The 23430-nt window shown below is 41.5% G+C and overlaps 1 protein-coding gene across 5 annotated transcripts in view; it reads right to left on the minus strand.

Annotated features, from left to right (window-relative positions):
• The window catches only part of VPS13D (vacuolar protein sorting 13 homolog D), an 89003-nt gene that overhangs the window by 16128 nt on the left and 49445 nt on the right, over positions 1-23430 (minus strand). For all 5 annotated transcript variants that reach the window (XM_085242618.1, XM_085242620.1, XM_085242617.1 and 2 more), the window contains 8 exons: positions 23121-23270; positions 22394-22543; positions 21530-21626; positions 20366-20514; positions 19037-19171; positions 18597-18764; positions 8320-8452; positions 6798-6993 (listed from right to left, as the gene is read on the minus strand). In XM_085242618.1, coding sequence (XP_085098744.1) covers positions 6798-6993; positions 8320-8452; positions 18597-18764; positions 19037-19171; positions 20366-20514; positions 21530-21626; positions 22394-22543; positions 23121-23270 — 1178 coding nt within the window. The remainder of the gene's footprint in view (positions 1-6797; positions 6994-8319; positions 8453-18596; positions 18765-19036; positions 19172-20365; positions 20515-21529; positions 21627-22393; positions 22544-23120; positions 23271-23430) is intronic.

A 23430-nucleotide genomic window follows, 5' to 3' on the forward strand; every position in this document is an offset into this window, starting at 1 on the left:
TCTCCCTGTCTAGATGTGTTCCTTTCAGTAAATAAGTTTGTCTAAAATCCTAAGGAAATGAAATTAATAGCTAAACGCTGTCAAGTACACACATGGTATACGAATTTCATTTTGTGAAGTGAATCCAGCCCTCTTAACTGCCACTTGCAGTGTAATTCATGGAGTAAATCTGTGCTAAATCCAGCAAGGGATTTCCCAGCTCTTTCCAGAAGAAGGTCTGTGAAATTGCTTGACTTTCTGATGGACTACACCACCTCCACGACAGCACCTGGGATGTCACCTCACCTGCTGAGCGTATTTATCTGCTGTAAATGTCTGCTCGTCCTAAGGAGCAGCTTCCCCAGGTCTTCACAGAAGTGTTGCATCTGAAAGTGAGCAAGTCTGGTCTAATACAACAATGCTTCTTCCTCACAAGCTTTTACCTTTTCAAAACCAGTTATTTTACTCAATGAAATTCAGCTAGATCTGGTTCCTGTTGAGATCCCGGTTCCAGGAACAGGTTTTTGCTGGATGCAGAAGGTCTGTGTTTCACTCCAAACAGTGATGGAAACACACCTGCCCCCAGATGTAACATACTGAGGTGCTAGCAAGAACTTTGGCTTTGTGGAGACCATCACAATAAGACCTCAGTATTCACTTTTTAAAGCTGTTTGTTGATAATAATGAACAGACATCTAAAGAAAAACATAATTTCACATGTTCTGCTCTGTTAACTGCCCAGCACCATTCACTTCCATGTTTTCTGTTTTCATTCATCTGCCCTCCCCTCACAACATTCCATTCCAGTGCTCCTTGTCCCCTCTGTCCCTTACCCAACAGCCTGCAGGCAGCCAGGGGCACCTTTCTGTCCTCAGATGTCCAGTTAAACATTGATGCTTTGTGGAAAATATTTATGTAAAAAAAAAGACAATTGCTTTTAGAACATGAATAGGAACAAACCCAGTGACCGCTCTGTTTTTTTTAAAGCAGTCTTTCAATCAGTTTTAAGAGCAGGGACACCCTCTGTCATGGCAGAGCAAAAGGTTTGAAACAGAAGAAAGTTGCACAGGTATTAATTAAAGCTTAGCAATCCCTACGGGAATTTAAAGCATCTAGAATTCTGCAAATATGGAGATTGCACAAAAATCAGAAGTGAAATGCAACCAGGAGCTCTAAAGAACAGCCTCAGCAACTCCAATCCTCTGGTTTGAAGAATCATGTTTAAAAAGAGGTAAGATGTTTGCTTTCAAGTTTAATGACCTCAATTGAGACCAAGTTACTGCTCCAAGTCTAGCTTGCATGCTCCATCATGTGCAATATATGCAAAATGTCAGATCTGCAGTTGAACAACACCTAATGCAAGCCAGTGATTGGTTCTTTAGCTTTTTCCTCTTAAAAACACTCACATACAGCAGATGTGAAAGTAAGCACACCTATCCAATACTAATAAAGCATTATGTGGCAGCCATACATCCAAACACTCTGGTTTTATTCTCCCACTCCTCCAGAATAGTTAAATTGGGTCAAGTTCAAGAAAAAGGGACAGAGACAACTGGTAAGACAACTGATTTCAGAAATATTCCAAATACATTCCATGCGCTGACCAGTAATGTCTAGCAATAACCTCATGGAATACTCAGCATTAGAGACATTTGCAGTAATGCATAGAGGCATTCTGCTTTGGTTTGACAGCTGGTACCAATTTATGTCCATTCATCCCACTAAAAAGGAAAGCAAGAGAAATATATTAATGCACATTTTGGATCCTCTGAATCATCTCAGCTTCTTCTGGGTGCTACACAGCAAAGAGTGCCTTCCAAAACCCAACCACGTATTGTTTTGGAAGCCAAGTGACACTTTATAGACAGCTCTACTGTTACAGACCCCACAACAAAGTAACATGAAGCAACCTGAATGTTCTAAAGGTTCGCCCTCCTTTTACTAAATCATGTGGATAAAAAAACATCAGGAAAAAAAAACCTGTGTGAATCAGAGCTATTTTCTTCAACCTTCATAGCAAATTCTGCTCTCCTGTGAAAAACAAAGGCTGTGCTCCCAAGTAACTGCTTTTCAGAGCAGTGACACCAATGTGCTTCTCATATACAAAAATTCCTGGGTCTCTCTCTACTGTCCTTTCTGGAATTTGACCAAAAAATTATTTATCACTCTGTAAATTACACCATTTTAATACTCAACAAGTAAGCTTTATTCCCTAAACACTGACTTCCTACGAATTAACATGTAGATTCAAGAGTGAGGTAAAATATGGGACAGCAGTGCAATACCATCCCCATTTCTCATGGCTGGAGGTACTCCAGAAACAAGAGTCATCCAGGTGCCCCAAACACACCTGGATTCCTCCAGACAGCTTTATGAGGAAGCAGACAGGTGAACATACTGTCAATCCTGTAGGATCCCACTTCAGGCAAACACAATTCTTCCTAATCCAAGTCATTCATTTGGAAAGCAGTTCCAAGTAAAGGCAAGAAAAAAGTAATTCTTCAGAAAGATGCAGAAGAGAAAACCATGTCATAACTACTGGTCAGAAGGGTCCTGCCAGGTAAGCAGCACTCTTGGAATAGGCAAAAGGAGTAGGGGGTGGTTTGGTGCTCATCCTTAAGGGTAGCCTGATTTGAAGATGAAATTATTTTAAGTGATTAGATGCTGGATTGTTGACTCTCTATTAAAGAAACAAAAATAGTTGAGGAGTGCATTTTTAGAAAAAAAATGAAATAAAAGTAGCCATACTGAGATGCACAGAGGCTGCGCTCTGAGGAACCATTTTGCAGCACCAGAAAATCCACTTACACCACAAACAAGGGCAGACATCTGAAGAACTGAAGAGGAGCTCCTGCAGATCTACTGGACATTACCAATGATAACATAAAACCTCACAGAAGAATACTGAGCGGGTGAGACTGGTATCAGAAAACTATTGATTAAAACAGCAAGCGTCTACCAATGCAGAGCTTCAACTACAGGGCTCTAGTAAAAGCAGCCTATAAAATTCTATTTACAGAGGACAAGCCACAAGATGTTTAAAACTCCAGTGAGGACAGTGAAACACTGAAGAACCTGAAGAGGTCAGAAATATGGCAGGAAATGAAATGGGACTCGACCTACAAAACTGCAGCCTGGTTCATCTGGGGAAAAATAACCCAGAACACAAATATTAAATGACAAGGAGATACTTGCAATGCAGCGAAACAAAACAAAAAACTCTTGGGGGAAAATAGCACGCAGAAAACTGGACATCAATTTGCAATGTGATATGGCAGTCCAAGCAGCCAACATGGTTTTGGATGACTTGCAGAGCACAGCTCATCTCGGAACGGGGATATGGCTGTCCCTCTGCACACAGCGTGGGTGGGAACATACAGAGTGTGGGATTACAAAGTAGCTCAACAACAGCAATGGAAGAACCTGGACAGGCAGATGATAAAAGCTTGAAGCTATAAAAAGAAGTACCACAGTGACTAATGATGGAAGAAGGCAACATGGTAACATGGAAGAAAAGCAACTGGCCACAGGGATTTAACATGGTGCCATGGGAGAAAAAGGGACAAACTTGCTGAAAAAAGAAGAAATAACCCAGTAAAGCAATTCATTTGAGAAAACAGTTCATAATAAAGGCCTATTATGTACCTATGAGAAAAAGAGAGGAAAGAGGATATGAAGGAAATCACAGTGCTGAAATTATTTACAGACCTGACTGATAAATCAGCTCAAGCGGAACGTATGAACCATTTCCAGACTTACCCAGCACAGTGACTGCTAGCTGTGCACGTAACCTCGGCTGTGTATGGACACCTGGTGAAGGGTTCCCAGTAGGACAGCAGTGCCAACTGCACCACAGCCCTGGCCCACGCGTGGCAGTGCTCTGAAGACTCTGAGTCAGGTCTCAGTGGAGCACAAGGTAAGGAGGGATGTGGGGACACGCACAGAGCTGGTAAGGTTCAAGCAATGTCTGCCATCAAAATGCAAAACCTTGAGTATCAGCCAGGATGACCTTGCAGACAATTATTTGCACATTTTCTATTTCCCCTTTTCAAGGTTACTGGTATTCTCATGCCCTTGAGTCTAATGCTTTTAGATTTACAGTGAGAGTTGCAGCTGACGGTGAGAGGGACACACAGAGGGGAAAATAAACATATTAACCAATTAATAATGAATTACCTGCTGCTGGCATTGTCTCGATCTTTGCAAGCTCATCATGTATTTCTGAGCAATAACATGAAAGGTGGTGAACAAAGAAAAACCAGTGCAGGATTCTTCCTTCCAGATGTATTTAGAAGAAACAACTACCTCCAGAAGAATTTTCTAGGACTCTTAATGGCACGTCAGCCTCTATTTTTAACTAATACAACTGGTTCACTGACAGCACTGATGAGAAATGAGTAGGCCAGGAAGTAGTCCCTTTACTTCTGCCAATCCGATAAGGATGTGAGCCTTCCCAACAGCAGCTCAGCAGTGACAGAACAAGGTTCAAGATGTGCCCTGACCTGGCAGAATCCTGAGAGCACTGCAGCAGCAGTTCTGCGTGCTGCTCATCAATTGGACACACATCTAAATGCACCCCCTGAACCTGGGCTGTGCTAGGAGTTAACACAAGTCTCTAGGAGAGCCTTCCAAGCACATCTAGAGACAAAACAGCTTTCCTGTTCTGAGCCGGCCTTGAAGACTTTTGGCAATGTATGACAAGTATGGAAATAATCAGAACTCTTGTATGTGACACTGCAGTGCTTGGAACGCATGAAACCTTCTCAAAAAAGGTATAAAGCCACAAGCAGTAACTGTTTATAAATTAGATGGATACGGCGTTGCCAACAACTGTTTTCTTTTATCCCCGGCATTAAAATTTAAAAATATTAATGCAGCTTTATTCATAAATTACAAACACAATACAGTAACGTTTAAGATTAGCCTTGAACAAGTCCAGCCTATAGTTAGACTTGAAAATATCTTCTTGCCCTTTAAACACATCACGTTTTAAACTACCACAGTAAGCTATAAAGCCATCGTCTGTGTCTCAGCAGGACTGAGCTTGGCTCCACACTGCAAACAGAGAGGTTTTGCTAGCTGCATGAATCCCAGTACAAATCAATACATCTGAAACCAACAGAGATTTCTGTCCAAGCAGCACAATCACTGAGTAACACAACCCACAGAGTCTTCCCCATTGCTCTCCAACTGAAATTCAGTAACATTTGAAGCCAAGCAGCATCATTTCAGGGCTCTTTCTTTTTTTTTTTTTTTTTAATAGAGAAATAATGAAGAAGTTAATCCATACGATAAAGAGAACTGCAAGGGCCTTTAATTTACAGTTACATTTTACACTATTTCAGTAGAGCTGTAATTAACTGCTAACACTTTTTGCACCAATACCTGAAACTTACACCTGAGCTGTCAGCCTCAAGATAAGTTCAGGACAGTTCTTAAAATGTTTATCATTCCTACTGTGCTCACTTGTTCAGAACTACATTTGAGATCAGTTACTGCCACAAACTCATTTTCATCAGTTAGATGGTTTGGTGCACTTAGCTTGGAGGAGTCTGCATGTCCCAGCACACACTTAAAACAGAAAATTCAACAGGAGCCAGCATCCTGAGTTTGGAACGCTGTTCTATTTTGATTCCAAACTGCACATATTTGAACAGTTAACAAATGCAGCAGGGGGATATTGGTACACAGCAGTCCAAGAAACGTCCAAATCCTTTGTTGTTCTTTTATACCCCTGAAAAAAAACCAATCTGGTTGCTTCATTATGTAAGTGGCAGAGATTTTCCTTGTAGTGTTGGTGGGTCAAACGTTTATCACAGCGTATTTAAAGAAGAAAATCATTTCCCAGTGCTGGTCTGTGAAGACTGTATTTCAGAATTCTGTATTTCAGCTCACCTGGCCTCATCTCATAACTGACAATTAACAAGTTAAAGGGAAATATGTCACCTAGGCAGACACAAGCTAGAGATAAGGCTGGTTGGGGATCTCCTCTCAGTTGCTGGGTGGTTTATCAGCTGTTGGCAACATCACCACTACTGCTTCTAGTCTGAGATCTCACAGAAGTATTTGAAAAGATGACTTTTAAGTACAATCCTGAACACACATCCTGAAACAACCTGTAATAACAACACAGCTCAGCTGCTGAGACAGCCAGGTGTGCTCCTCCTTACCTTCTGGTAAACACAACTTCAGAAGATGTGCCAACAAAACAGTAGATGTGTTTTCTTAGGGGTCTGCTTGCACTGCTTGTGTAACTCTATGTATGCACATTTACTTGCCTAATAGTAAACCCTGACCTCTTGGTTTTACAAATCAAGCTAAGTACTGAACACCAGGGGCATCTATGTGGACACTTCCATTTCCACAACAAAGCACACCCAGGTTCATTCTGTGAAATACTTGTTTATTTTAAAGATACTCATTATTTTGTTCAGAGCAGGTTATGCTGAGCACGGAGGAGGAGGTCAATGAGCTGTCCACAGGCACTGACTGCTAACACAAGTGTGTGCAAATAATGGCACACATGCACTTTTTTGGTAAACGAGAACTATTATAGAAATGAAAATTAGGATTTTAACCTGACTCCTATTTTATGTTGCAGCTTTTCTTATTTAACTAAGAGTAAAGTACCAGCAGATACCATTGAAAAAACTTGCCAAAGAAAATAAAGTTAATTGAAGTAAGCTACATCACACAGTGTACTTAATTGATTGACAGTTTCTTTGGGCAAGGAAAGATGATCAGGTTAGAAATTGCAGCAGGTATCATAAAACACATTGAACATTATAAATGACTGGCAGTATGAAGCACTTACTGACCTGGGGCCGCTCAGAGTCGCCGTGTCCCTCACTGCCTGCGCAGTTTCTGATGCAAAATCCAGAGCTCCAGCAACAGGTTTGGTTACTGTGCCAACCAGACCCTTCCCAAGACCTGATATGAAACCACTGACACCACCTTCAGTCTTCACACCTTCTACTGTTGAAGTGATGACGCTTGTCAGTCCTCCAATGATACCTGGCACACACAAAAAGAGCAGAGTAGGAAAAAGTCCGGAAAAAGTCAACTCCAGTAAGCTGGCATGAGTGATTTTTTGATGCTGCCAACTGACATTCCTGTAAATGTTTCCATCACAAAGTGCTCAGAAGAAATCAAGATTCTACTGAGTCTTCAAGACTTGGAACAGTTCATATTATCTGAGGATGTGCTTTACAGATGTCATATTGCACAATTACTGGTGAACTGGCTTAAGCTCCATAGGAATGCTTCCCCCCACCTGGCTCTCTAGCTTTGCAGCAACCAGGTGCTCTTCACATCTGTAATTCAAGTACAGCCCAGGCAGCATCTTCACTTACAAACTTGAGAACAAAGCACAGAGCATTTCAATCACTTCTCTTGAATAACTGTAGATGATGGTTAATTCCTGCATTTCATCAGACAGGATTTAATGGAGTGGTGGGAAGCATGTAACAATTCCACAGAACTGAAACTAAAACAGTCCCACTAATTACTGATTAAGTCATTTTAATTGACTTCTCAGCAACGTCTGAAACATTTCGGTTTTCCTCCTTTTGTACTAATATTGGTTATAGCAGACTTTACAACACACGAGATGAGTAGGAGAGAGACTTCCCATGATCCACAATCTCTTTATGACAGAACACAGGGGTAAAGACTTCTGCTCAGCACAGAACATTGCTGTTGTTTTAGGAAAAGCCAAACGATGCAGCCAGCCACAGTCACACTCAAAGAATGACATTTAAACAAACTGAGTCAAGATGATGCAAAATATAAATATTTGTTTTAAATTGGGCTTGTATTGATTTAACTTTCTTCAACAGATAAATCATGAACTAAATTGATGCGAGATTCTGGCCAAATTATGACTAGCCTGCTGTCTTTTACACAAATTAATTACCCTCGTTCGGATCAGAATCAAAAAGAAGGTTAAAACAAATAATAATAAATCACCCAACTGGTGAAACGTTCCTTCAAACTGATGCACTGATTCTGTGGAAACTCAAATTTTGTGAACTGAAAGCAGAAAGGTTAAAATCCAGCCATGGGCATTTATTTCTGTTTCTGTGTCAGGCTCCAAAGAAGGCTCTGTGTGTGGGTATTTTATGACTACACAGAGGCTGAAGTTTTGGAGAAATGCTCTCTAAAACTGAATTTAAGAAGTTTTTATTTACAATTACAACTGAAGAGACCTTATTCAAAGATGAAGTCTACGACAGCTCAGCCCCTGAGGCCACAACTCACCGCCCAAGAGTAATGCAAACTGTAGAGCACCATTCTTTGCAATCTGCTCATTGCTGTAGGAGTGAAACAAGTTAAGCTTACCATGTGCAAGGCCATGGATGCCTGCAACAAGGTGCTCTCCACTCGTTGCAGCGTGATAGCGGATGTATTCGCGCTCGGTTTGATGTCTGTTGTCCATTGTCTTTCCCAAGCCATCCGACAAGGTCCCAGCAAACTGGAAAAGAAGAACCATTTCTATTATTAAAAGAAAAAAGCTGCTTCTCTTATGTAGGTATACTGAAGAAATCCCTAGATTTTAGATGTGAAACTGATACAGTTCTCTTTTTATACCTGTGCAGTTAGTCCAGGTTTTTTTGCCATGAAGAGAGCTCTGAAGAAGTACATCAATCTGTGACCTGTCAGTGCTACTCAAACCAAGAGGGGGAGCAAGGCTCCAAAGAAAGGGACACAAAACAAAACCCAACAAACTCCAAAACTTTCATATTCAGGATGTTATTATGGAAAGAGATTCCCAGCAGACATTTTCCTATTGTAACCTCCAAACAAGAGTGCCTTTTGGTTACGTGGAGTTGTTCTTCTGTACCTCCTCAGCTAACATAAGCATTCTTACACTCTTAATAAATAAACAAACTTGTGCTGGATTGGAGAACAGCAGTGCCTGCAGTGGTGGTAGAGCCCATCTGTCCTGCACTGATGAACAGCTCACCAGTATTCACTCATTCAGAACTGTGTAGTGGTGCTGTTTGCTTTGCTTTCTTGCACATACTGTCTCCTTTGCATCCATTTAAACAAGCCACATGACTAAGGTATGAACCTGAATATAACGAAACCTGGTGTGAAATTCTGATACACTGGGAATTACAAACAAAACAGACAGTGTTCCCAGTGCCATGCCCAAGACCTTTCTCCCCCTGCCAGTTTTTCCAGGCCAGCTTCCTTTTCCACCAGTGACACCATTTCCTTGTTTCAGGTACTTCTTTCCAGCACAAAAACAAACCAGCCCAGCAGTTACAATTCACTAAACAAGTGGGCTTTGGCAACATGAATGAAAATCACATCCCACGAACCTTCTTATGACTTGACAGTATGGACACTCAGCAGAGCATCGCAATCACTGGCAGCAGTACTTGTGACCTCTTTGTGAACTTAAATTAGATGTTATTTTTTTTAATTAGCCTAGAAATACAAACCAACCTGATGTTATCTATTAGCTGTGTTTAGCATTGGATTTTGTGTGCGTGTGTGCAAATAGTTTCCTTTAAGAGGATTAGAGGAGCTGCTATGAAAACTAAAGAGCTCCACAGGCCTTCAGAATTCAAATCTCATTAAGAAATCTGTCCAGTCCTGAAAATGGTATTTTATGGATATATTTTGAAAGCTACATTAATGCATACTCAGAGAATCAGGCAGCAGGAATAGCCCAACATCTCAGTACTGACCAGAACTGGTAAGCATTCTTTATACTCGCTGGTCTATTTTGCCCTGTCAGGACTGGCTCCACTATACCAGCTTTCCTGGTGAAGTACATCTGTCCTTTTGCCTTATTTCTCACTCCTCAGCGAACCAGAATCTGACATCTAACAGCAATAATGCTGTTTTCATACACAGAATGTTAACATAATTGTGACTCACTCCCTTGGCAAGAAGGAAAAAGGGAAAAATACCACACGCACACAGGTTAGAAGTCATAGTCTCTGCTACGTGTAAAAAACAACAACAAACCACCAAGACCACAACCAGAAGAGCAGAGCCAACAACCAGGCATCTCACGGGCACTGGGCAGCCACAGCAAGGACTGCTGAGGGGGTGAAGCAACCTGTGCTGCAGCGTTGGCCTCATCGTGGTTCTACATCTGGAGAGCAGTGATGGTGGCCCATGGAGCTGCGAACCCATCACCTGGAAAATGGTCTCCGTAGAATCACTCAGGTTGGAAATGACCTTAAAGATCATCAAGGCCAACCACAACCTAACCATACCACCCTAAACAAAAGTGACAACAGAAGTGAGATCCACCTTTGTCTTCCTTTTGTTGGTAACTTCAGAGGCCGAGGGCCAAGCAAACGCCAACAGCGAAATACAACCATCTATGGAACAAACACGAAACTAAAAAAGGGAGCTGTAAAATCCACCGCCCCCCCCCTTAGTTTCATCATGTCTACTTGCTAATCAAATAAATCAGTAACGTGGTATTTACCTTTTTTTCCCCACTTCCGAGATCCTTTCCTGGTTACTGAGCGAAGCCAGCCATGTAGGTTGGGTACACGTGAGAAGGCAGCACTGAAGAGCCAGCCCACATCTCCAACTGAAGCCAAGTACGGGGCTTCTAGACTATTAACTCCAGACAGACTCGAGTTGTGCCACTCCAGGCACTAAAGATATTTCAACTTTGTCACAGAATCACAGAACATCAGGAATTGGAAGGGACCTCAAATTTCAACTAGTCCAATCCCAATCCCTTCGCTGTTTCAATCAAGAAAACACCACTACCAACAAAATAAAACCATATACAGCATTTGTGACCCAAGCTGATGCCAAATAATGAGGCTTATGGGGCACAGGAAGAATTCAGAGCAAACAAAAACAGAGTTAATTCTAGTCTTTGTACTGCATGTTCCCTCTAAGCCAGATGCATGAGGCACACAGCATGGAAATCAGTTTTAAGTAATCTCTTAAAGTCTTTTTAAGCTCTTGGCACCGCTTTGTTCTCGAAGGACATCCCAAAAGGATAAATACACAATTATGACTTAAGTCCAAACATTCCATTGTAATTCTAGCATCAGAGAATTGTACTTTTACAAATATTATTGACTGAGCAAAGCAGAACATCGCATGGAATGTTAAGGAAGAAAGTGATTAAATTGAATTAAATATAGGTCAGTCTGAATTTCAGTGCAAACCTCATAACCAACTGCACACTGCAACTAGAAATCACAGGGTTTGCTCAGCTTTCAGTCTTTTAAAAACACTCTTTGCTGCCCTTCACTCTGCTCTTGAACTGAACACCCCGTGCAGGCAATGGTCACACTCATCCTGGGAAAAAACCCTCGTGCATGGAAACAGCGTATGAACTGGGGAATACTGAACACCCCTCCCTCCAAAGTGTATTTTGCTCACCTTTCCCAGTACTGAATGTTTTACTTACATAACTGCTAAAAAATTATTTCTTACCTTTGTTTAAGCTGTCTTCTTAGCTTATCATCATTTTGTCTTTAGATAACATCTAACTACATTTTACTACGAATGTCAGCACATTATGTACATTTAACATTTCTCTTGTGTAACCTGTAACTACAGATGATACCATAAACTCAAGGCAACTGACAGCATTAGAAATGAGAGGTTCCTTCCATTGGAGTTTCACTTTTATTTTTGAAAGTGAACAACTATTCAACAAGGAAGGTGTGGAAGCTTTGGTATTGCTGTTCAACCTAGTGATACAACACAGTGCACTACACCTAAGCACTTAATGCCTATCTCTAAGTTTCATCCCTTCTGGTTATATGCCTTCAAGCAGCACCATTAAAATTATTTTCTATGTCTCTCAAACCTGTAAGATCTATTTCAGAGGAGGTTTTGCACTGACTTTTGGCAGTGAAATATAACAGTCTCAAATGAAGCCCTTCTCTCAGTGCATGGACCCGAAATGTTCACAGCATCTGCATTAGAGGCGAAGCAGACCCACATCCATGCTGCCAGGGGCTGCTATGGCAAAGGAAGCCGGGTTCCAAGCCAGCAGCCCTTCTCAAAGCTTGGTGCTGCACTTTAGATGAAGTGTAAAAATGCACTGTTCTTTGCATAAACAGTGACTGAGCACAGCGGGACAGATAAACTCATCTTGTAAATTCTCCAGCCCAAGTTCCTGTACTTCTATCGTGATACCTCAAGACTGATATTTAATGTATTTAACACATTTCTGTGACTTACCATGAAAATTACTTTTAGAGCAGCTCCTTTACTCACTGATAAGAACAGGCTTTTTTTAATTTTATTTTTTTTTCAGTGCGTTGTTAAGAACTTTACAAACTGGATGTCAGTAAGTCAGAAGACAACACAGCTTTCCTCCTTTGTTAGTGGCCTTCCAGTACCTGAGGGCAGCCTGCAGGAAAGCTGAGGAGGGGCTTTTTATGAGGGCATGTAGCAAAAGGATGAGGGGAAATGGCTTTAAACTAGAAGAGGGTAGGTTTAGACTAGATATTAGGAAGAAATTCTTTACTGTGAGGGTGGTGAGACATGGGAACAGGTTGCCCAGTGAGGCTGTGGATGCCCCAACCTGGAGGTGCTCGAGGCCAGGCTGGGTGGGCTCTGAGCAACCTGGGCTGGTGGGAGGTGTCCCTGCCTACAGCAGGCGGTTGGAAATGGATGGTTTTAAAGTTCTCTTCCAACCCAAACCACTCTATGACTCTATGATTCCCCCTGTCTTCCACTTCGGTCAACATGCATTGTAATGGCACCAACAAAGGACTTAAAATATTTTTGAAAGAATAGTGTTTTTTTTCTCCTCAGACTTAAAATTCCTGCCTATCTGAAGCTGCTCCACAAAATATGCTTGCCATGGCTTCTGTCCTCCTCCCAGGAAGAGAAGTGCTCAGGTGCCGAGACTGAAAGGTTTGTGGATCCAGTCACATTGGGCTTAAGGCACTTTTTCTGCTTTAATTCACAGGTTAGATGGAACACCTCCTGCAGAGGATGGTTTAGGCCAAGCCCAGGGCACACTCATAACCGGGTCAGCAGTGTGTAACGGAACTGAGAACAGATCTGACACAGCCTTAATTCAGAAACTACTAAATCAGCACAACGCTATCATCAGCCTCTCATTTTAAGAGATGCATCAACTTTGGCCCTCCCTCAATTACTGACAGCGAGACAACACCTTTTCCCACTGCACAAACATAGGTTTCTTGAGATTCCCTGTCATACAACCAAAGGAAAGGCGCTTTAATTAGCTCACATCCCCTCGTTAACTAAGTCCCTAATGCCTCCTGACAGGGCCTGCTGGCCGGCAACCCGCGGCCGCCCACAGCCGGGCGTCCCCAGCCTGGCTCCTCAGGGCCCAATGGCCGGGCCGGCAGGTGCCTGCTGGGACAGTTTTGTGTTACGGGGCTGGCGAGTGATCCCTGCGGGACTGCCGGCTGTTTTCACATCCACAGAAGGCAGTCAAAAGTCCACAGCATGAACTTGGAATGACCCCAATTGCAGAGTCACTGGCGGGTTCATCTGGAGGACAACCGCGCTTTATTAAACAACTAATACTCTTAACAGATAATCCCCCCCCCTCCCACCCTCCTCCACTTTAACTCTTGCCAAGCTTTAAGGTCTTCCTGTTTGTTTGTGTTTTGGAAACAGAATTATTTTGCCATCGCCTCCTCCTTAAAAAAAGCCCCAAACCCTCCGGATTCTGAGAACCTGAGGCAAAAACCTGAGTCCGGTTCATGGAGCTGACAGAGCACAAGGCACTGGCACTGTGGCAGACTGTCTTTAATCACCATCTTGACCCAGCCCTGCTGCTGCCTGCATACAGGGCTGTGTTTTTTGTTTGTTTTACTGTTTGTTTTTATGTATTACCTGTTCCTACCTCTGGAGGAAACCTCATGCAAGGCCATTCCCGTCGGCCTGCCACCCCTCCTGCACACCCGGATTGATAACACTGATGGCAACCATCTGTACTACAGCACACAGACCTGGAGATCTCCTCAGGACACAGAAGTATTGTCTTCTCTCCTCAGGGATGCATACCCAAGGAATTTCAAGTTTAAATCTCCATTTAACATATCACACACAACCTTCTATGTGCTCCCCATTCAAACACACAGCAGGGAGGTGTAGCCTGCCTCGTGTCAGGACTGAAGTGTGAACTTCAAACCCGCACCCCATTCTTTTCCTTCAGGTTCTAACTGTGACATGTGACACAACACACTGGCTATTTAACACCCGTAGGCTCAGACCACAATTCCTTCTGTCTATATGATAAATACGTTCATTTCTAATTTCACCAGTTTGCACCTCTAGCAACATTTCACGTATCGCAATTTGAACTCTCCTTTGTTCACTTCAAAATTGTGTTTCACTTTTTGAGAACATTCTTGGGAGCAAAGCTCTAGTCAACAACACATGGCAGTCTGAGCAGGCTCACCCACACTTTGCCTAAGATGCTCTGTACAAGAAATGCTGAATTTGGCTTCAATGATGAAGAGCCCTTCCCATGGAGAAAAAGACAGTCCTTCCAAATTCTCAGATCTGATCCTCTACCTTTCACTTCTCCCCAAATCTCTTTCAGAAGATAATGATACCAGATGTTCCGCACAGAAGAGGTGGCACTCTCCATGGCTTTTGATTGTTGTGATTCGGCCATAAATCCTGCTGTCTTTTGGAACAGTTGGGAAATGGGTAAAAGGCCTCATCCATAAAACAGCCCCAGAACTGAAAGTTTCTGCCTGGGAATTACATTTACTTTCCATCATAGATTCTCACAATTCATACATCTTCATTCAGATTCTCACTGCTTAGCATTTGAATCTCTGCTACAGTCTTAGACTGAAACGCAGGTTGAACTGAAGCTGAGCAGCAGTGCCACCTGGATGTGTTACCTGGACAATACTGGGGCAAATGGGAGGAGAACCACCTTAATCTGAAATGAATCAGAACAAAAAAAAAGGGCACTAAAACCAATCAAACAAGAAAACACACCCAATGTTACCTTGAAGCTGAACCACCCACGACCGTGGCTACTAAATACCACCATCTCAATATCCAGACTACTCTTGTAAAGGACAACCATCAGCTTTCCCAGAGTAAAACTCAAAATCCATGAAGTTAACCAAAAAGACAACATACGCTTCACAGGACAGCCATGCACCTGCTTGAGCGGGCCCAGAGGTAGAACAGGTTGTCCAGAGAGGTGCCCAAGGCTGGAGGTGCCCACAGCTGGGCTGGATGGGGTCTGGAACTGCTGGGGTCACCAGTTCAGACAGTAACACTGTGTTCAGTATTCCATTCTGACTGAAACACCTCAGAAACAGGAACAGCTTAGGATTTAGAACCATCATGCCTGAAGGGGAAATGAAGTGTGAATGCCAAGAATTCAGGACATTTCTACGCATATGGCAACTATAGAAGGCTTCATTCAGAGGGAATGAAATTCCCTCAGGTGTCTATATTTAGGATCAAAGAACTTTTTAAAATACAGAACTCAGAGTCTCCAAGGGATAAAATCTACAAAACTCTCTATAGTGAACTTTACTTAACCTAAGGTTTTGTGCCAACTTAAATACACTGCAGCTCTTCACTTGAAAGAAGGCATTACCCACTGTGTGCTCTGAAATGCATGGAAAAGCCATTACAGGGGTAAGCAACAGAACTATAAAATACAAAAGCAATAAAATGACAAAACCAGATACAACCCAAACAGCTTACTTTTCAATTCAGTCAAGCAGTGTTAGGTTTAAAGCGATGACTACAGTATTTAGGTTTAGTTTCCATTCACATCTTAAAATCCAGTACAGAGTTTTACTGAAGACACTTTGAAGTCAGGTACCCAGAACAACCACCACAGAGATCTCTCTCACAAGCAGGAGGGAGGCTGGGCTATCTGCTTACATCAGTTACCAGCCACACTGGATGAGCTGCAGAAGATGAGGACCTCTATGGCACAGCTGAGCCAGGTGGAAATGTCTGTGGCGAAAGAGCCTTTTAATGACCATTTCTCTATAGACAGCACCAAGGGAGCAAGGTGAAATGGATCTATTGCTTCAGTGGTGTTTTTCTTCAGTAATAGGAATTATTTTCCCCTCTATCTTGTTCCTTAACATAACATGATCACAAGGCATGCTAATGGTAGAGTGGGAAGCCATGCTCTACTTAGTGCCACACACATATATGGTGTCATCAGCTGCATTTGTATTGCATGGAGACGATTGTGAAACCTTAGGCAGATTTAGATGCCTATGAGCAGCAGAAGACACACAGAAGAAATCATCCTGATTATTTGAGCCTTCTTTATGACCATCTTCCATGCAGCAAAGGTAATACTGGAAGGAGGACTAAGTGAAGAAAGAATAAAAATATAATCAATATTTTTAGAAGGCAACAGCATGAGCCTTGCATCTCAGACACTTTGGAAGTATGAAGGAAAGAGAAAAAAAAATACCTGTCAAGACAAATAAACAGTCCATGGGGTGATTTTCAAAGGTATAAATGGGAAGCAGGCATTCAGATTCTGGTGAATTTCGAGAGGAGTTCAGCATCCAACCACCCCTCTGCCTTTGAAAACGTTCTTTCAGAAACCCCTTGGTTACAAATGACTGCAAAGTTCAAAGAGTGACCTTGCCCTTGTGGGAAACGTAGGAAGGCTCGTGCCTTTTAAAAAAAGATTTATGAGTCCGTTGCTGCAGATGTGATTGCAGTGAGGAAACAACCCTTTATAGAAAGGAAACTCTAAAGAAACATTCTCTATTGGGTGGAGTGGATGGGTCACAAGAGATGAGAGCTGTGAGGAGGAAGCATGGACACGAGCACTGGCACAGATGGATGCTGCCTTACAGAAGCTCAGTGAGGATTCTACCCAACGGCGTGGATAAGCTGCATCTGCAGTGCTGACACTAACAACACATGCACTTTGAGATGCCTTAACCACATGCTTAAAGTGCCCTGTAGTGGATCTCAAAAGAGGTGGGAATGGGATTAAGATGGGAGTGTTGGCGACGCAGTATTTTAAGTCACTGTAAAGGTTCTAATAAGGCAATGCAGGGAACGAAGCAATTGTTTTAGAGAACGTTTATATCATCTTCCTCACAGTTCAGCTGTCTGTGCTCACAGCCACGCACCTGGTGATGGATGGGGGATCTCTATGGCAGTTCAGCCAGGTCTGAAAATATCCCTCTGGAGTTGTGTGTGATTATGTAAATACTACCTCTTGCCCTTTTAAACTTCTGAATTACCTTTTCCTACCAATGCAGGAAAAAGAAGTGCAAATAAGATTCACATGTACAAGTAAGGCTGTGAAAGGACAATTAATCTTATCCCTATTTAAGAGAAGGGAAGAAAGAATGAGAGACTCTTATCATCAGTTACCCCCATTTGGGAATTTTGGAAGGACATTTTACTTTGTCCACCAGTTTCCTCGAATATAATTTTCATTAAAACACCTTCAGAAATTACAGCAGTATCAGGAAAGCTGGACTGTACAAGCCAAGAGGCACACATGCACAGCTTCCAGTGTGCCAGGGTAACACCAAGAGGTTTCCTTCCATGTTTCAGCTGTTACCAAACCATCCTCCCAACCAATCTCTCTTTTCTCCATTATCATGTCCACAAAATACCTCTGGAAAACACAAGGTTTTCCGTAACTGTTGTGTACTGTATGGTACCCATTGCTGGGAAAGGCAGATTTTGAGTGCCAGTTTCATCTGGCTGTATCAACCACTGCATGCTTTAATGCTACCTACCTGCAAATACACCAAAGTCCCACTAATCAGCTAGTACAACTCACTATCAGAGAAAGCACCTTTAATCCCTCCTGACCAAATTTGATTTAGGTCTCTTTGCCACATCTCCCTCACGACACCGTCCTTCTCCTTACACACAGACTTCCCATGTTTAGGAACTACAATACCATGGAAATGACATTTAATAACAAGCCCTCAAGTCAAGAAGACATTATTCCAGTGCTACCCACCAACAGACGTTTGTTTGCTCAGTATCAAGCACCATACAGACCATGACCAAAATCATTTCCTATTTTTGGCTGCTGTGTTCTCTTAGGCAACAAAGCAGTTATTTTCAATTAATAACACTGATAGAATAGTGCTCTCTCAGTCATTATCTGGAGGGACAAAAGAATGTTCACTGTGCACCGATCCTGGCATTAAGCTAAAGGCATAGCAATCTCTTACTTTGTAGCTGTGTGGCACATCAAAAGAAAAATAACTGAAGTGTTTGCAGAACTATTCATTTTTGCCTCAGTTGAATCAGCTCCCAAAAATAAAATCAACAATTCTCCTGGTCTACTGAGTAACGCTTTAAGTACTCCAATTCCCATAGAGCTTTAGTTTGGGTAACCAGTGTAATACATCTCTGTTCATGTGCACACAGGAGATGATGCCACACCTGAACCAGAGACCTGAAATGTTGTTAATTACTGCATTCAATCTGAAAAACAAATGGACATCCATAACATGGCACACTGCTTCTTGCAGGGTTACCAGCACCCTGAAACACACGTGTAAGCATTCCAAAAGAGCAACATTCCAAATGCAACTTTTTACAGAACAAACAGGATTGAAAGCAATTCTATTTGAAGACGGTCAATAATTCTATTCTACTTGTTCCCTACTTTTAGCAAACTTTACTATGGTAATTATTACCTTTGCAGCTGAATTGGATACTCCATGTGTGACATTTCTTATGAGACCACCAACATTGCCATACTTTATAAGTCCAGTAACGCCTTCTGAAACATCATTCAATAGACCCATAGGGTTGCCCAGGAAATCCACAGAACCTAGAATCCTTGCTGCCTGACTAAGCAGCTCCTGTAAAAGCAACAGAAAGGTTGAAATATTCTCATGGTAACACCAGCAAAGTCAATTAAAAATGGAGGAATGCTCTAAAATAACACACAAGTATCAGTAAGAACAAGAACAGCTTCATCTTAAAGTGTGGTGTCTACATTATCATGGTATTTTCCTGCATGCCCAAACAAGTAACACTCTTCATAACCAAGAGTTCCCCCAACCCTCACTAGAGAACTCATCCATCAGGAGAACTTCAGCCTTCCCCACACCGAAATCCAAATGACACTTACCTCTTGGAAATGTTTCAGAATGTCATTAATGATAAATTCCTGAGTTTCATATGGATGGACCCTAGTGAAAGGATCCAGATTAATCACAGCATCTTCAAATCGGATTAGAGGAAATCCCAGCGTGCTTTTCAATGCCTAATTAAATAAAAGATATTGCTATTTAATTTTTTTCCCCTCTACTTCTCATTCACAGCACTCAAACGAATTAACCTTTAAAACGGTTACAAGCCAAAAGCTTATCTGCTAGAGTAGTTTACCACTGCCATATAGATGCTTTGATTCAGAGGGCAATCACTCTACAAACCTTTTACTTGCAAAATATGAACAAATTAACAAACATTCATTCAGTAATTAGACAGTGGTTAAACACCTCTCAAGATGTAGGCAGCCTCCTACACTTGACATTCATATTCAAAACAAAATGTGTTGAAGGCTCCATGTTTAGCACTTCTCTTTAACTGTTCTAATGGTCAATTAAACTACACCCTCTATGATATGCATTGAAGACAAAACTGGATGTTTTCCACCTTGCTGAAGTTCTATGAATGGATTAATTGTCAGGATGAGCTGGAATAGCAATCTTAACTTCCTGCAAGATTAAGGCCTGTTTCATGACTTGGTGTACCCAGATCTTCAACCAGCCTTTGCAGTTATCATCAAGGAAGAAAACGAAGACAGTAATTAGCCCATGGGCCATCAGTATCCTGTAAAGTCTGCATATTGGGTGGTTGGACTAGATCCTTAAAGGTCCTTCCCAACTATTCTGTTCTAGATTGCTTTAGTTCAGCTCTTTATAACAACATGTGCACAGTCACCAACATCAGGAAATCTGAAGAAGGCAAGAAGCCTGATACTTGTGCTGTGTTTTCCTACAGTAGCCACCAAATCATGCTCAATAGTAACATGAGTTTTTCTGCCATCTGCAGGTAATTAAGGTAAATTACAGTCCGATTTACATTTCCAAGAAGGGACCTATTTATTTTTTTTAGTAAATGGATGACTAACTGGAGTAGCCCTCATTATTCACTTCGGTAGGAAGTAATTTCCTGTTTAACTATCAGATATTACATAAGGCAACTTTGTTAACAGTGGTCTCTAATAAAAATAATCTGTCTACCTCCACATTAGCAGACTGCCACGTCCACGCCTTCCAGAAACATTAGAGGTAGTCAGAAAAACCTCTACAAAGGTTCTACTGTGATTGTTCTCTCCCTCCTCCCCTGAACTCTCCTGTGCCACAGAACTGAATGAACACCTTCTGTGACAGTTAACATACAGAACACAGGATCTCCTTGTTGGGAAGCACATTCTCTGAGTGCTCTGCCTTACCTTGAGATCCAAAGGTAGCTTGTTGGAAGTGAAGACACTCAACTTGATTTGAGGCACGCTGATTTTTAGATTTTCAAAGTAGTATCGCTTTTGTCCTCCACCTTTTTCAACCACCTTCTCATGGAGGTTTTCATCATACTTTTCAACTTCTACACCCAGACAAAACACAGGAATTAGAATAGATTGAATATATATGCAATTATGGAAGCATACTCTGTAAGGAGTTACAGGTTTCTCTATGTAAATAAAAACAACGTGCAATTGTTAGGGTAGTCAGCAAAATTACTCATACCTTACGACACAAACTTGACCTCTGAGGTTTAAGAATTCTTTTCCTATCCACCTGCATCTCTAAAGTCTGAATGTATTTGTAGTTAGATAAAATTAAAGTCACCCAAATGCACGGTTTAAGCTTCTAATCTTGCTTTGAATGTGTCTGTCATCATATAGAAGCAAAGTGATACAAACTATGCACTGTTTCCTTCCTACTGCACAGTCATGACCTTACAGCATTTTCCTCTCTGTTTTCTTTATCCTTCCTTATTTGACCAATTATCAGTATGTTGTACAAAACAAGCAACGTTGATACTTTCAATCATCAGTACTGAACAGAGAAAACACCCATAGAGAAGACATTGAACAGGCTGGACAAATGAACACGTGGAACATAAATGACAAAAAAGATACTGTTTGAATCTTGGATGACATCAGTATGAGCAGATAAACCACAAAGACTGTACAGAAAGTAAGCAAACAAACAGAAAAAGAAAAGGCATTGGAGTAAACTTAAACAAAGGACAGACTGGTAAACAGTGTAAGAGTGGAATTCAGTATCTTTATTTTTTGTTCTTCACTACAAAGCTAAGTCTTTAAGTTAGATCAACCCAGCTACATAAGCTTAAAACGAACACTAAACTCCTTCCCATAGAGGTATGGCTTAGCCACTGCACACTGGACAATGCCAGTTACCTGGATCATTGCCTGTACACTGAAATAAGCACAGCATACACAAACAGCTTGGAGACATAAGCTTTCCAGCTCTGTCCAGCAGTGCGAGTCTCCAAGCAGCTAAGAGCTCACCAGGAATTCTGAACTTCATTCATATGCAAAGATCATAACAGCTACGCATACTGTAAAAGCAGTGCTGGTAATTTCATGCCATACCTGATTCAGACTGAGCATAGCCAAAGAAACTCAACAGCTTCAGAAGCAGCTTCTCCTCAATTTGAACTGTGAACTTTCGAGCAGTGATCATCAGATGCTAAAAAGATAAACAAGTCTCAGTTTACAGTATTAGCACTTGAAGTACAATCTGTGCAAGCCACTGAATAGGACAATATGTTCTATTTAACAGAGTATTTTCATTGGAATGGAACTGTATTAATATCCCCATCTTCAAAAATATCTTTGGTAGCTTCCTTCACTTGAATTCACCTACAACTGCAAGTGGTTGGATTTTTTTGTTGTTGAAATGTACCGTGCTTTGTTACCCAATACCAACACTTCAGAATGTGATGCTGAACTGGATTCCAACAGTGAAACCAGCTGGTTTTCAAGCGTGTCAAAATACACACTTGGAGGTGGTTTGATAACCACATATTTTGCCCTCACAAAACTCCAGTTGGTTGGTAAAATCCCCAACAACATTAATTGCTGCAGTACAGAAAACAGAGTTTATGCTGCAAGATGACATCTTACCAGGGAGATGTCATCACCTTGTGTACAAGTCATCAAAAACATGGCACAGATACTTGGCTTCACTACACAATACCTAGCAATTCTGAAGAGGGTAACTGGCTTGAGAAATAAAGTGATGGACGTTTACAAACAGTGATCTCACTAATCTTTGCTTATTTTTTTAAATCCTGTTCATCACTGTACTGCAGCTTCAAACACTATGAATATGGACTGAGTGCTTCAGACCTCATTCAACAAATGAGTTCACTCAGATTGCTAGTAAAAATTAAGAACAGGTGAATCATTTAACCAGACTGAAATAGGCATGGCATAACAAAGTCTGTGGTTTACCTTGTATATATCAGTCAGTGCACTCTTACTGGGAAATTTCATGGCATTCACTTGCACTGCAGGAGCAGTCTCCAGGGGCTCATTTTCACTCATCCGAGGTGTCAGGAAGAGCATAAAAGGCTGCGTGGTGCCAATGAGCTGGTTGTCCACCTACAGCATGGAAAAGATAGGCAAGAAAATAAGAATAAGTGACAACAAGCAGCAAAACCAAGCTTCTTTAACTCAGGAGTATCCACTTAATATTGAGTCTACAAAAGCACATACACTCCTTGAAGGAAATCTTGCACAATGAGAACAGAGTGACTCAGAAGAAGGTATCACCGTGCTCAGTTTAATTTGCTCATTCTGAATTTGAGAGACTGAACTGCAAACAAAGGCAAAACTTTGAAGTCAGAATCAAAATCTGCTTGGAAACCAAACAGTTAATAGGTTTCTGTGCCTCATACTGTGATACTCAGCATCAGGACTCCTGTTTTCAATGGATGATTTTTCATTACAAAGTATCAAAACAAAAAATCTAACTTACCAAACAATTAAAAATTAATAACATGGAGCAAAAATACATCATCATATAAACTGTCACTAAGTAGAGGACAATGAAAGATCAAAACTGACGCTCAGGGAAGCTTCTGAAGTTAAGGAGTTGAAATCTCATTAAGAGCTCCAAACACTTCCCAGCATTCCAGAAGACCCACAAACAATATATTTGTTTCATAACAACAAATACCTGCACATCCTGCACACTGAGCTCTAGCACCTGACTCGTTGACATCTGCGTGTAGTGAACATTAATTCTTGTGAGGCTTGCAAATATTAGCTCTTCAGGGACTTTGTTGACTAGTGACAATCCTATTCCACCTTCCAGTTTCACAAGCACCTGCAAAAAGAGTATTAGGAGAAGGAAAAAAACCTTGAAAAAACCCTTGTGGTACAGAATATATACTTTGAAGAAGTTTTATTTTAGACTTATGTCCTGAGCTGCTGAACAGATCATTAATGATTAATTCTTAAAGAGATCACAGACTTACAAACCCAGC

This window comes from Meleagris gallopavo, chromosome 23, assembly GCF_905368555.1.
Source record: "Meleagris gallopavo chromosome 23, MGAL_WU_HG_1.1, whole genome shotgun sequence".
In the NCBI taxonomy this organism is placed as follows: Eukaryota; Metazoa; Chordata; class Aves; order Galliformes; family Phasianidae; genus Meleagris; species Meleagris gallopavo.